This window comes from Melanotaenia boesemani, chromosome 2 (assembly GCF_017639745.1).
Source record: "Melanotaenia boesemani isolate fMelBoe1 chromosome 2, fMelBoe1.pri, whole genome shotgun sequence".
NCBI classification, from domain to species: Eukaryota; Metazoa; Chordata; class Actinopteri; order Atheriniformes; family Melanotaeniidae; genus Melanotaenia; species Melanotaenia boesemani.
In genome coordinates, this window is record NC_055683.1 from 5,413,916 (window position 1) to 5,429,740 (window position 15,825).

A 15,825-nucleotide genomic window follows, 5' to 3' on the forward strand; every position below is an offset into this window, starting at 1 on the left:
AGGTCACATGACCTCAAAGCTATTGAGCGAAAATGCTCATATTTACACTTTAAAAATCATTTAAAATATATTAAGACCTTAAAGCAAATACTAAGTGGTGTATGTTGACCATCCTTGATAGCACTATCATTCTAGACTACTTTGGGGTCAATAGGTCACATGACCTCAAAGCTATTGAGCGAAAATGCTCATATTTACACTTTAAAAATCATTTAAAATATATTAAGACCTTAAAGCAAATACTAAGTGGTGTATGTTGACCATCCTTGATAGCACTATCATTCTAGACTGCTTTGGGGTCAATAGGTCACATGACCTCAAAGCTATTGAGCAAAAAATGCTAATATTTACACTTTAAAAATCATTTAAAATATATTAAGACCTTAAAGCAAATATAAATTGGTGTATGTTGACCATCCTTGATAGCACTATCATTCTAGACTACTTTGGGGTCAATAGGTCACATGACCTCAAAGCTATTGAGCCGAAAATGCTCCCATTTGTTATGTAAATTTGATCAAAAACCAATAGAATAATGAAATGAAATACAATATATACAGTGGTCACACAGTAAAAGGACTTCAGATATCTCAAATTCAAACCTTTTTAAAACAAAAACAATTCTTCAACATGTGTAACTTAAGCATTGTGGGGAAAAAAATTATGATAATGATATCTAACATTAAAATGACCTCAAAAACAACATCAATAAATACACAATGATAATAAATAAAAATAATACTAGTAATAATAACAATTTGAATTAGGAAATGACCATAAAATAGTTAATATATACATTTAACTATTTACACATGTCACTCTCAAAATGTCTATCAAAATATATATTTGGAAGTAAAGTAGATCTAAAACCAATAGAACAATAAAATTAAATAAAATAAATAGAATGGTCAAATGGTATATGAACTTTTCAAATAGTTTTAAAAGAAAAATAATTCTTCAACATGTGTAACCTCATCACTATAAGAACAACAATAGTACCAATAAAATTGAAAATAACAACAATAATAATAATAACAAATAAACAAAGACAATAATATTTAAATGACCAAAAATGGTAAACATATATATATTTACTGTAACTATTTACACATCAATATCAAACTATCTTAAAGGCACTTTTCAAATAGTTTTAAAACAAAAACATTTCCTTAACATGTGTAACCTAATTACAACAACAAAAAACAAAACCTGTTCCTCCTCTCTTGCTCCTCTCATTACCAACATCATTCATTCCTCTTTACTTTCCGGAATCGTCCCTCCTGCACTTAAAACGGCTACAGTTACACCTATCCTGAAAAAACCCGGTTTGGACCCCACCAATTTTAATAACTTACGCCCTATGTCCAATTTACCTTTCATTTCCAAAATTCTTGAAAGGTCTGTTGCCTCTCAGCTTCATAACCACCTCATCACAAACAATATTTACGAGCAGTTTCAGTACAGTTTTCGTCCCCTCCACAGCACTGAAACGGCACTCCTCAAAATCTCCAATGACCTTATAGCTTCAGATTCTGGTTTACTGTCCATTCTCATCCTTCTTGACCTCACAGCAGCATTTGACACTTTCTCACCGCACTCTTCTTGACAGACTGTCATCTATCGGTATCTCCGGCACCCCTCTCACCTGGTTAACTTCTTACCTCTCTGGCCGCACACAGTTTGTTCAACTTAAATCACACAAATCCAACCCTTACCCTGTCTCTGCTGGTGTGCCCTACTATTCATCATCTACATTCTTCCACTTGGCTTCATTTTTCGTCGACATAATATTCATTTTCATTGCTACAAGGACAACACCCAGCTTTACCTCTCTACCAAACCATCTTCCTCACTTCCACCAACCTCCCTTACCCACTGTCTCCAAGAAATTCATTCTTGGTTTTCTTCCAATTTCCTAGAACTCAACAGTTCTAAAACAGAAGTCCTAATGATAGGCACGCCCCATATTCTCTCCAAATCTAATAGTTTCTCCATTTCCATCAACAATTCAACCATCCTTCCCTCCCCTCAAGTAAAGAGTCTGGGTGTTGTCCTTGACAGCACACTCTCTTTTCAGTCCCACATTAATAATATCACTCGGTCAGCATATTTTCATCTGCGAAATATTTCCCGTCTCCGTCCGTCTCTTACCCCCCATACCACTGCCATTCTCGTCCATAGCCTTGTCACCTGACGAATTGATTACTGTAAATCACTTCTCTTTGGTCTCCCCAACAAAGCCCTCCAAAGACTGCAGCTCCTTTAAAACTCTGCAGCTCGAATCATCACCCGGACACCCTCCACTCATCATATCACCCCCATCCTGCAACAACTTCACTGGATTCCCATAAAAAAAAGAATTAATTTCAAAATACTCCTTATCACTTTCAAAGCACTTCACAATCAGGCTCCACCATACATATCTGAGCTTCTACACATTTCCATTCCTGTCCGCTCACTCTGCTCCTCCACCTCTCTTCAACTTTCTGTTCCCCCTGCCCGCCTTGTCACTAAGGGGAGTAGAGCATTCAGCCGCTCTGCTCCCCGTCTTTGGAACTCCCTCCCCCCTGATCTTCGTGCCATAGACTCTCTCCCTCTCTTTAAATCTAAACTGAAAACACACTTGTTCAGACAGTCCTATGCCATCTAGTTTTTCACTCACCATTACACTGTTGTCATCTGTTTTGCTTGTTAGTGCTTTGCTTGTTAGTTTTTTGTATACTTCTCTCTCCTATGTTTTTAAATGTTTTCATTCTCCTGTAAAGTGTACTTGGGTTTTTTGAAAGGAGTTTTTAAATAAAATGTATTATATATATATATATATATATATATATATATATACACACACACATATATATTTCATGTTATTTCAAAAGTTATTACAATAACTCCCAGGTCATGTGACCTATTGACCCCAAAGCAGTCTAGAATGATAGTGCTATCAAGGATGGTCAACATACACCACTTAGTATTTGCTTTAAGGTCTTAATATATTTTAAATGATTTTTAAAGTGTAAATATGAGCATTTTCGCTCAATAGCTTTGAGGTCATGTGACCTATTGACCCCAAAGCAGTCCAGAATGATAGTGCCGTCAAGGATGGTCAACATACACCACTTAGTATTTGCTTTAAGGCCTCAGTATATGTTTATTAGCACAGACAGACAGACAGACAGACAGACAGATAGATAGATAGATAGATAGATAGATAGATAGATAGATAGATAGATAGATAGATAGATAGATAGATAGATAGATAGATAGATAGATAGATAAAACTGTTTTCAACTCCATACATTCTAAGGTATTTATTTAGTGTAAATGTTAGCAGTATACCCCGATAGTTTACAGTTAACGTGAATCAGTTTCTTAAAACATCACTTGATAATACACATTTAAATTCGTGCTTTTATTTTGTGAACCGGAAATAATTTCCTTGCAGCAGTACGCTTGCATTTACCGTAAACTGACGGTAGGTGCGCACTGAAAATGTAGGAGCGGCTGGCTTGACTACGCGAAAACGAAAGGCGGCTGGCTTGACCGCAGTAATTATATTACCGCCAGCAGCAGAGCAAGCGAACCAACGGCAGCCGGAGTGAGGCAGCCTGTGAGCCAGCGTCAGGGCACGCAAACCCAAGCGTTACGGATACGAATCCTGACACGCATTTGTGGATTTCTCACGGAACAAGTGTAGCAAAATCCACGTGTGTAGAGAGAGCCAATCCAGAAGCTGCTTGACTCGTAACCAGCGATTTGTCTGTATTTCTGGGTCTTGTAGCTGAAATACTCCAGGCATTCATGTCTCTCTGTGGATACAGATCGGTCTGCACATGTGCAGATCTTAGCACGCATTTACAGATTGGTCTACACATTTGCAACTTTAAATACAGATTTGTGGAATTTTTTTACACATTTGCAAACCGGGTTACACACAAGTTGTTTTACACATTTGCAGATTCTTGTACAGACACAGAAATCTCATCACACATTTGTGGATTTATTTACACATTTGCGAATCCAACTGTGCACACACAAATTAAGATACGGATACACGACTCTCTGTATGCATTTGTGACTTTCAACACGGATTTGTAGATAATATTGCTACAATAATAGCCCCATATAGGTCGTTAAAAAGTTTCTTTCAGCTGCTGAAATGACATTAACGTGTCGTCAACATAGAGATCTCCAAGTTTTAATATATTCTTCTGAGCCCAAGTTTTAAAACCCTGGTCTTTTAGGACAACGTCTAAAGAAGGATCAGACATTATGTGTGAAGGGAGTCAGAGGGGTTGTGCGTTCTAATAGATGTAGACATTTTTAAATCCAGGTTAAAAACATTTCTTTTCTCATGCGCCTATGCATGAAATCTGCACGGTAACTTTTTTAACTTATCTTGCTTTTAATCATTTTAATGTAATTTATTATTTTACTGTGATTATGTGTTGATGCCTTTTATTATTTCTAAATATCTGTAATGTCTTTGTTTTATGTAAAGCACTTTGAATTGTCCTGTATATGAAATGTGCTGTACAAACAAACTGCCTTGCCTAATAGCTGGTGAGCTTTTTCCCATATTTTAAGTGAATGAGCTACTGTTGGGTTATCTGTGATCTTTTTAACACTTTTATAATTGCAACAGTATGAAATATAGGACAAATCTTCTTGGTTAAGGGATTTCGTGTAACACATTCTATTTGTGCAGATGCTCCTTTTCACCCTGTTCATACCACTGATTCCATCCATCGTTGCAATAAAATGTCCTAAAGAGTGCAGCTGTGACGACACCAAACTCATAGTAGGCTGCGTTGGCAAGAACCTAACATACATTCCCCCAACCATAGACGAGGTGAGGAATTCTAGTGTAGCAACTCGTTTTACTTCTTATGGAATATTTGAACACAAAATGTTTATTTTAATCTTCTAATAAATTCCATATTTTTCACATTTATGCATTCATATGATCATTGAAGAGTTCCATTCTCCGGTTTCAGCCCTCATTTGTGTGTTGCTTCATTTTGTTTGATCACCCCTGCAGAATACTGTGGAACTTGACCTGAGGAGTAACAACCTGCATACGCTATCCAGGGGGACATTTATGCACACACCGTTCCTCACTCACCTCAACCTGCAGCACTGTAATATTGTCACGGTGAAGGAGGGCGCTTTCCGTGCTCTTGACCACTTGGTCTTCCTAAACTTGGCCAACAACAAGATTGTCTTCCTTTCCCAGGTAAAACTGGAGAACAATAATTGTGTTTTTTTCACGTGAATGTAGGATGTAAGGTTGTGTTTATTTATTTATTTTTTAGGGATCTTTTCGTGGGCTGTCATCCTTAAAGGAGCTGTATCTTGACCATAATCGTATCAAAGACATCCAGCCAGGAGCCTTTACTCAGCTTGGCGTCCTAAACACGTTGGTCCTCACCCACAACCAGCTGGTTTACATCCCTAACATGGCCTTCCAGGTACTCAAACACCAAGGTGTGATCACCAAGGGCCTCATGCATTAAACAGTGTGTAGCAAAGCAACTACAGGTGGTGTCTGCAGTGCGAAAAGGAAATACAGCACACTTCAACGTTCAGATTGATAAAAGTATGCACACGCATGTCCCAAAGCTGTTTCCATTTATAAGTCAGAATTAACTCTAAAGCGGGCGCACGTGAGGGAATATAGTCCCACTCTCACATGGTGGCCTATAATAAATAATTATCACATCATTGCCATGATGGCTCAGGAGGAAAAAGAGGGAAAAAAAACGCAATTTTTCGGGGCGTGAGGTAGAGATCCTGATGAACCACATTGAAAAATGTAAAAGGGTTTAATTGGAGGGCATAATAATTAAGGAAAATCTGACATTGACAAGGAGCTGCAAAGACAAAAGGCAGCAGCACTGAAAGAAAGAGACAACACTAAATAACTACATGTTAAAACATAAAATAATAATGGCAGCTCGGTTCTAATAGCTGTGATGCAGAATTTGAGTCGCCAAAAAGAACGTTTTTTTTTTGTACATGTAGCCTAATCTTACAGTAGGTCTGAAGTTTCGGTTTGTCTAAGGTAGAAAAGCTCATATAAAGAATGTTTGCTGGTGTTTGAATTAGCAATAAAACCAATGTTTAACAGAATTTTTTTATCCTGTTATAAAACCTGGGTGGACAGATGCTGTGTTACTTTGGATGTTTTTTTTCCATTTTTGTCATTTTACTAAACAGAGAAAAGTGGTGTTTGCATGTTTTTATTGTAAAAAATTCCATCATCTGAGAGGGGGGGGCTGGTGGGGACTATGGGCAACAATGACCTGTTTGGGGTTTGGTGGGGTGAAGGATCCTCGTCCTGGTTTTTGGTGCTGTTGAGCGGATTGGGGCAAATAAAGATCCATCCTCTTGCCTCCACTGATGTCTCTGTTTTTCAAGGCAGAGTGCGTTTTGTTGAGTTGTCTGGGTGTCCACTGGGTTTTGTTTAGTCTATCTTATAGACCAGTGGTTCTCAAACTTTTTACAGTATGTACCACATGAGAAAATATCGAGCTCACCAAGTACCACCATCATGAAAAACCTGAACATACAGTAGCAAACATATTAAGCTATAACATACATAGCTATTAGCTATGGACAATTCATAAAGGAACTGGGCTGCACGGTGGTGTGGTGGTTAGCACCACAGCCTCACAGCAAGAAGGTCGCTGGTTTGAATCTCAGCTGGAGGGGGAGGTTCGAACTTTGTGGCCTTTCTGTGTGGAGTCTGCATGTTCTCCCCGTGTATGTCTGGGTTCTCTCCAGGTTCTACAGCTTCCTCCCACCGTTGTGGTTGTTTGTCCTCTATGTGTTGGCCCTGTGATGGACAGGTAACCTGTCCAGGTGTACCTGCCTCTCACCGATAATGCTGGAATAGGCTCCAGCTTACCCGCGACCCTTAATGTTTAATAATTTTATTAAAAAATATTTATGACTTTCCTCTAAGTACCACCAAGAGGGCTCTCGCGTACCACTGGTGGTACACGTACCACAGTTTGAGAATATAGGTTATAGACTAAACAAAACTATACTCTTATAGGAGATAACTCCTCTTGTATCCCAGTCTTGGCACTGAATACAGAGGCTGGAAGTGAAAAGTTTCACCCCTGACTTGTTCAGATTTAATCCATTTGCCTTAAAAAGATGTCTGCGTTCCCAAAAGATGTAAAAATTATTAATAAAATGCAGTTTGTTGTAATCGCATGCTGAAATAAGCCAATTATTTAGTGCCAGTAATCTACTGAATCTTTCCTCTCCTCTTATGATGGGGGGCACAGGTCCACTGATAAAACAGCTGCTTTCAGAGAGCTCGCTGTGTTTAACAGTCCAGTAAAGTCCTGCTTCACAACTTCAGATTGTTGCTTGGACACATTATTTGACCCTGTATGTAGAACCATGTTTCTCACATCTGGGTGATCAGCCACGGCTTTCAAAATTCTCTCCTGCGTGTCACTGATCATATCTTTAGGAAAGCAGAGGACTTTGGTGTTCTTTCCACACATCCACTGAACATCATTTACAGTAGAATCACCAATAATCAGAGTTTCAGGCCCAGCCTTTAGCTTTTAGCTTTCCCTGGGGCCTTTTCCTTTCTGATCGGCTTTTAGTCCTCACCTCGCAGTCCTGGGATAGATGGCCGTCCAATGAAGATCCAGAGTCATCTGATAGTGGAGCAAATCTGTTCTGTAGCTCCACATTCAGGTGCTTTGGAGGTTTGTTGTTAATCTTCCCAGTCTGGGTTGTCCAGTCCTGTTTCCTACCATGTAGAGGGGTAAAAGTGGTCCTTTGTTTTGTAGGGAGCGGGGGCCAGTCAGTCTCGTCATAGACTTCAGCTGGCTGCGCCCGGCCCGTGATACGTTGTCCTCCCTTTTCCAGAAGGCATGATTTATTTTTTGGCTTTGCACCAAGACAGTTCCAGGGAGGATTTTTACCTGATGATTTATTGTAATTCACAGAGGCAGCTTCTTTTTTAGTAGTGTTATCTGTGCTTTTTAGCATCTGTTAACTTGCTCACCTCCGCTGTTGTGGGTCAATGACAAGGTTGTTTCATTTCCATGCAGTCCATACAGAAGACAGAGAAAGCCCTTCTACAGATAGACCCAGAACAAACAGCACAGGATTCAGTGGGATTGTCTGGTGAAAGATTGAGCTGAGTTCTATAGCAGTGTTTTCCAAAATCTATCAATTAAAGGACATTGCCACATGCAATAGCAGTAAGTCCCCACATCCGTCTTGAGGATTAATTTTATTTAAAAACTCTGGGGTACGCTACAGTCTATGTAAGATTCTGTAATGACTTTCCCGGAGTCTGTTACAGGAAAACATTTTCTTTGCAGATCTTAAAGTTTTGGACCATGATTCTGCACTAAGCTCGGTTTCCCAAAGTACCCTGGCCATATCTTTGGTTACAAAATTCAAAAACAGTAATTTCCCATAAAAGAGAGAAATAAATTTCTTTTTTTGATTTCATCCTTGTTAAATTTAAGGAGAAAGGTTTCCAAAGTATTCAAAACAGGTTGACTGGCTGGAAATTGAAGGGAATTTACTAAATGTCTTACTTGTAGAAACCCAAAAAAGTGCATCTGTGGTAAATTATACTTAGTCTGAATCTGATTAAAGGACATAAAGCCACCCCTTTCAAACAGATCACAAATAAATCTTATGTTTTTAGAACGCCAATCATCAAACATACTAATGCCGATACCTGGAGGGAAAGCTTTATTCCTAATTAGAGGCTGCAGTGCACTAGAAAAACCTCTTCTTTCAACGTGGACAGCAATATGAAACCAAACCTTAAGTGTAGACATCAAAATAAAGTTATTTCATACACCCAGGGAAAGGTCAGCTAAATCAGTAGATAAAAGACCAAGAGGTGAAAGAGGGTCACAGCACCAAGAATCTATAGGTGGCTCGGCTAGGTGTAAAAAAGAATGTAACCAACCTGAAATTATTTGTGAATGGCAAGTCCTGTAATAGTAAGGAAGGTTAGGAAGTGCCTGACCCACCCTGGTCTATAGGTAGCTGTAAAATCTGCATCTTTAGTCTAGATTTCTTCCCATGCCATGTCATTTAGAAAGATATCCCTCAGCTCTCTTTAGTTCTCTCTATTCCTGTTCATGTTTTGTTGTCCACTCAAATTCTGTATTGTGATGCGGTAGTTCTCTGAGGCATTTGGTCTAAGAGGAGAAGTTGGGTATAAACATACCCAAGTTAATCAGCCCCGTTACTCTCAAAACTTTTTTATCTGATGGCCTGGCATATCCAGTGTGGACACTTGTTTGGTCTGGGAACACACTTTTTGCTGTGAGCTTGTCTCCCAGGAATGCAGGTACAACATCAGAAATGGTGACCTGGGCAGATGAAGGACTCCCTGAAAACATTTTTATTAAAAAAATCTGGGTTTATTATAATGCATAATGCATCAAAGTCATACATATCTGTTAAACTGCTAATGTAAAATTCCCATGCATCTGGAAAAATTTGTAAAGCATTTAGCAATTTTTTTTTTAATGGTAAGTTATACATATTTTGAGACAGCACATCGGCATACAATGTGCCAGTCCAATACTGCTCAGCATGAAACATAAATAAATCAATGTTCTACATTTTCTAGATACCTAACAGTTACAGTTTCCCAGAGGATACTATGGCAAGCGCCTCTTTCTGTTGAGTATTACTCCTGAAACACAATCAGTTAGATGATAATCAAGTCAGCGAAGTCAGTGATAGTCAGCTACTTCATCCTTCCATAGTTTACGTAAATGCTCTTCTCTCATCTATTAAGACGGTCATACAGAAAAAAAACTTACTATCGTCCCCTGCAGTCACAGATTTTGGTGTAACACTGGCTGATGAACGAAATCTCTCACGTTTCATTTTTCTTTACTGTGCTCGTCAAATTTCTTTATGACTTCAAACTTGTCTTTATCCTCGGTTGTGACATAAACAACAACTTGAAAACTTTGATAGCCTGTGTTCCCGAATGGTTAGTTGAACTATGTAGACTTGAAATTACTGCTTGAATGTCCTCCAGATTGGGTCCACATTCCCCGATAGTTTCAGTGGAGCTGCCGGTTTTACTGCGTCCATCATGTTTTAATATTTTTGTTCACCCTGCTCCTGTTACCATGTAATGTTATTCTAGAAGTACGCTGGAGCATTACTGCTGCTGACTCTCACCAACTAAAACCAACTGTTTATTCTTGTTTGTTCATTTCAACATGGCCTCTCTGCCAACAATAAACAACAATACTGCCACCTAGTGGAGGCTTTGTAGCACAACTATCATTACACCCCCAAGTTTGGTTTTTATAAATACCAAAGTTGACTATATTTGGTGTACTCCGGTTTTTGTACCTACACCAGGTTTAAGCATGAAGCACCAAGACATGTTTAGAAGCTGCAGCATACACATGCTAGTAGGAATATAACCCTATGCTGGTTAACACCTTTTCCAGGGTTTGAAGAAAGTCAAGTGTCTTCGTCTTAGCCATAACTCCTTGAAGAAGTTGGCACCTGAAGCGTTAGCTGGGCTGTTCAAACTATGTCGTCTCAACCTGGATCACAATGAGCTCCAGGTCCTCCCCACAAAGACAATGATGAGGTAAGATGATCTGATTTTGTTATTAGCTTTTTAGATGTTCAGTTTTAATATTATAATGAAGAACTTGTGAGTTTGTATAAACCTGATTTCTAAAACATTAAAGTATGAGACCATTGGGAGAAATAAGAAATAACCTAAATTTGTAATAGAAAAACAGACAAACTTGGTTGTTTTTGTTATCTTTATGAGAAAAATGTCAAAAGTTGATCTCTAGAATATTGTGGTATTTAGAGAGTTTCATGGTCAACTCAGTGACATGCAAGCTGTCCAGGGGCCTCATTTATCAAACTGTGCGAAGCAAAGTAATCTATAGGTAGAGTTTTTCGGGGTGTGAGACAGAGATTGTGATCGACCACGTTGGCAAATGTGAAAATGTTTCATTGGTGGGCACTGCATGAACATTACTTGGCAGAAAGGCAGAATAGTGGCTGCAGGTGGCAGATGCTGTCATTGTAGTGTCAGAAGAGAAGACATGCCAGAGGCATCGTAATGCAGGTCTGGAAATCTCAGTCGGTAGATCATCCGTCTGCCATGAATCGCTTTGGATAAAAGCATCTTCTAAATGACAGTACTGATGCTGGTAATTTAGTCATTTGTTTTAATTTAGAAAATAAATATGTACAGATACATCTGAGATTCGCAGCATGTCTTGGATTTTATTTTGTACCGGTGGTGTCGCCGTTTCCTGTTTCTCAGAGTCAGTCACGGTCAGAGTTGCCGTGAAGGTAGGAACATTTTTCTGTCAAGTTGACTATAATTGGCATGTGCTGGTTTTTGTTCCTACACAAGCTTGATCAATAAGGCCCCAGGTCCTGTGGCTGTAAAACAAGCCTGCATTATCAGCCCTCCACCATCATGCTTGATTGTTGGTGTGAGGTGTTTGTGCTGATATGCTGTGTTTGACTTTCACCAAACATATCCAATTTGGTGTGATCTAATGATATAGTTCTAAAAATATTTGAGTTTGTGTAAAACTTAGAAAACTTTAGCCATGCTGCCATGTTTGTCTTTCTTTTTTTAGAGGGAAAAGAGATTTTCTCCTGACAGCTTGTTCAAACAAGCCATACTTGTTCAGTTTCTAAGTGTAATTCTCCTACCTTTTACAGACTCCGTGAAGGCAGACAACAGAACGTGAGCTGCAAACCTATGACATACCCTGGGGAGGAATCTGCGCTCATGGTGAAACTTACACACCTTTACCTTAACCACATGTCCTTCCAGGAGCTATCAGACCAGGCTTTTTCTCAAGCCCTTGTCCTCTCTCAGGTGGACCTCAGCTACAATCAACTTGACTACCTCGAGCCCCTCTCAGGCCCTAAAGATTCAATCACCCTCAACTTGACTGGTACAACTGTTTCTGCTCTATTATATGTACTTTACACAAGCTTTGACATGAAAGCCTTAATTTTACATGACGATATTGTGAAACTAAATCCTTATGATCCAGCTACATAAGACAGGAAATATTTGAAATCATACACTGATTGACAGCAATTTCTCTTAAAGGAAACCGAATCAACTGTGACCGCTCCCTGAAGGAGTGGGCAACAACTGGAGGTGTGAAGCTGCTGGGAGTGTGTGCTGAACCTGCTCACCACGCCAATAAGCCGCTGTTTGAGAAGGAGGTGAATATAATGCTCCCGAGGAAGAAATTATTTACTTTGAGGGACAGTAGAAAGCCAAAGTAGTGCTTAACCCCTTATCAAGCAGGGTCATTTTGGCAAAAACGCCTGTGATATGACCTCTCCAAATTAGAATTACTGCTGTTATTGAACCCTCTGGATTGTAAGTACAGGCTTGTGCTCTTTGTAAAGGTAACACTCTCTAGTTTCACCCACAGCAATCAGAATCACTGTAAGTATTACTGATAAAAAGTTATACACTTTAGAACACACAGAAAAAAATATTTTTTTTGTCCTCTCCTAACCTGTATGGACAGAATGAGACCAATCTTGATAAGAAATATTGATGTTTGACCTATAGAGAGTCCTCAAAGGTAAGGAAAGTCAACATTTGAACTTTCTGCTTTTCTGTAAAAAAGGCTTTAGTGTTAGCGCTGTGGTTGTTGCGTGTCAAAATGGTTTATATCATTGGAAAGACGAGACTTTGAGCTTTCATTTGATGTGTATATTGTGGGCATTCATGACGGAAGGGCTTGCACACATGGCTGCGATTTTGTTGATTAGTAGTCATGTACCGGGACCAGTACGTTTGCATCGTAAGAGGTTAATGGAGAGTGAGCATTGAATTTGCATTTATAAGGTGGACTGAAACAAAGCAGTAAAACATGAAATACATGGCAGCTGCCATGAATGTGGCAAGTAGATATAAATGACTTATTGTAACAGAGATAAAACTTAAATTATTGGCTTCTGTGTCTATATCCAGTCACAAGTGACTTGACTCTTTACCCAAACTGTTCCAATTTAACTCTTTAAAACAGCTTTGTGTATATATTAGGAGGAAGGAAACAGTAGAGGAAAATGTTTAATGTTCTGCATGTTGATAAAAAGGTATTCTTAGCTATTCTAAATTAACTTAAATGCAGTATGATACTGCCTTATGGCATTAAATTGACTTTGGAAGTTGCCATTTCTGAGTTCCTACATGTAAAACTCAGTATCCCCCAAAGAGCGTATTGACACCAGTCTTTTAAGGGGCCGTCCCCATGATGCTGAATTGCAGCAAAACTGCTAAAGTATTTCAGAAAACCACCCCTTCATCCCCACAAAGCCAGTAATTAGCCTCCATGAAAGAGACCATGTCTGAAGCCAGGTACCAAAGTGGATAGGTTTGAGTCCTCTACCGTCTGCAGTACTGTGCTTGCAACAAAGCTGCACAACTCGAGGATATGACGTCAATGTGACCAACACGATCCGATTCCCAATCCACCCTTCCTCAAGTTTTTTATGCTTTGTAGTCAAGCAATTTTTGAAGAAGCTCAACTTCTTCATTAGTCCAAAGAAATGTGTCTCTTTTGCCTCGCAGTGAATCCTCAGTTATATTCTCTTCTCTGCATCCGATGTGAACTTCCTGCAACAGGCATTGGGCCTTTATCTGCACATGCATTGTTTTGCTCTAGCTTTGGAGTGTTACTCTTTAGCGCCCCTCACAGCCTATAGTATGTACTACAGCAGTGATGTTGAAGCCTGTCTCCTAGTTTTCGCCACTGTTTTCACACCTGAACCGGCTTCGGTGCCATGTGGACATAGCCTAAATTCGAATCCTAGTCCATTTGCTCAGAAAATCCACTTTGGGGAATTGTGAACATGCAAACAAATTCTAATTTGTATAAAAGAAACTGACCTGGTCCACCTACAAATATAAAATAAAAGTGTGGGAAGCGAAATACAAAACAAAGTGCATTGTTGGTTCATCACATGGCGTTTTGGGTAAATACAACCAATAGATATGCATATGGGACAATAGGAATCTCTGGACAGAAGAAATGGCTCGCGATCAACCCAAGACCACTAGGATCTGATTTTAGTGTTATGTGGTAGAAACATAAAGTTTTCCTGGATTAACTGAAGAATGTGTGTATTGTCTTCTCCTTCTGTAACATTTGATGCAGCACTGCTTCTGGTAGTGAGTTGAATACATTATTTAAAAGGTCAGATTTGTTTAAGGTAGTGCAGTGTGTAGGCAAACTCAGTCCGGAAGAATGTTGCATCCCCCAACTGAACCAATTCCCCAATTAAACAGAAGACATCTGACTATCCCGATGTGAATGCACCCTAAGGAACTACTAGAATTACTAAAATAAATAAACTTTTTCATGATATTCTAATTTTATGACGAACACTGTAAAGGTGGTTGACCTGGAGGACAACCCCTTGCTGTGCGACTGTGCTTTACAGCCTCTCCACTGGTCAGTGGCATTAGGATTTTGAACATAAAAAATGTCTTTATGCAAATTATTAATTTTCTGTAATAATATTTAATGGTTGTTCCTTATCTGTGTCTCTTTTGCTCAGATGGATGAAGAATGTGATGTTGGAGGTGACAGCGACCTGTGATCTCCCTCCTGAGCTCAGAGATCAGCAGGTCAGGGACGTTCCTGTCTTCACATTGCTGCTTCAAATGAGACGGTTGCTGTAAATCCAAGACCTCCAAAGATGCAGAAATCCAAACTGGCAAACAACCAAAGAACCATTCCTATAGGATAAACTTTGTACCACTGGGGAGTGAATCTGAATTCTTTATATTTGAATTTGAATCATTCAATTTGAATCTGAATATGCCTGTTTGAATAATTGCTTTAAAAAACTGAATCCAATCTGAATTACCAGATCATATCTGTGACGGCGCACCGTTGTGAAAGCAGCTTGCAGGCTTGCTGTCTTTCTGTCTCAGCAAGCAAGGTCATTAAGACAGAAAGACAGGCGACGACCTATTTAAAATGAAATGCAACGTTGCCGTTGATCGTGACATTCCGACCCATAAAGATACTGGCATGTCCATAGTGGTGTTTGAAGGACGGAGATTTAACGTTTGTGGACCCTGACCACTGCTGGTTGGGACGTTGCGGGATGACAGAATGTTGCTCCATTCTCGTCTCTCCTGGACTGACGGAGCCCAATAAGCCTGCAAGCTGCTTTCACAGCGATGCGCCGTCACAGACATGATCTGTGTCTGCAGCCCGGCGAGTTACTTACTAAAATGTTTCCAAACCAGCGCAAAAGATCAAGCTGGTCCGTTATAGCCTACATGGTGTATGTACGTCACTTGAGGTGCACATTAATCTGTGCAAACTTACACATATTTTTCTTGTATTAGGAGTTACCACTAATGTGAAAAGTCTGCAACCAGCCCACAGTGGCAAACCGCTGAGACTGTTGAGGGAACGGTAACATGAACTGGAAGGGCTGCAGTGACAATTAATAAATCCATACTGCTGTGTGTGTTTACATGTGCATTTATAGATGTATACATTTTTGCATTTAAGCATGTTTACATGTGTAAATGAACTCAACTCCTGTAAACCAAAATCTGGATTACTGTAACCGTATTACTTGAACAGGTAAATAAATATCTTGACAGGTCTTAGTAGTGGTTCCATGGTGTAATGGTTAGCACTCTGGACTCTGAATCCAGCGATCCGAGTTCAAATCTCGGTGGAACCTAATTTTTTTTCCTTCTCATCTCTAAAAAGTCTTACTGCTCACTTCATATTGAAAGCAGCTCCTTGACAACATGGCCTA

General features: G+C 39.4%; 1 protein-coding gene and 1 non-coding gene across 2 annotated transcripts in view; both read left to right on the top strand.

The window, feature by feature from the left end:
- Positions 1-14,885, top strand: part of chadla (chondroadherin-like a) — a 40,163-nt gene extending 25,278 nt beyond the window's left edge. Inside the window, exon 11 of the mRNA XM_042007840.1 lies at positions 14,599-14,885. Coding sequence (XP_041863774.1) covers positions 14,599-14,722 — 124 coding nt within the window. The 3' untranslated portion in view covers positions 14,723-14,885. The remainder of the gene's footprint in view (positions 1-14,598) is intronic.
- A 790-nt stretch (positions 14,886-15,675) lies between these two features.
- trnaq-cug lies at positions 15,676-15,747 on the top strand. The gene has a single exon. It is a non-coding gene; the product is annotated as a tRNA-Gln (tRNA).
- Positions 15,748-15,825: the final 78 nt, after the last annotated feature.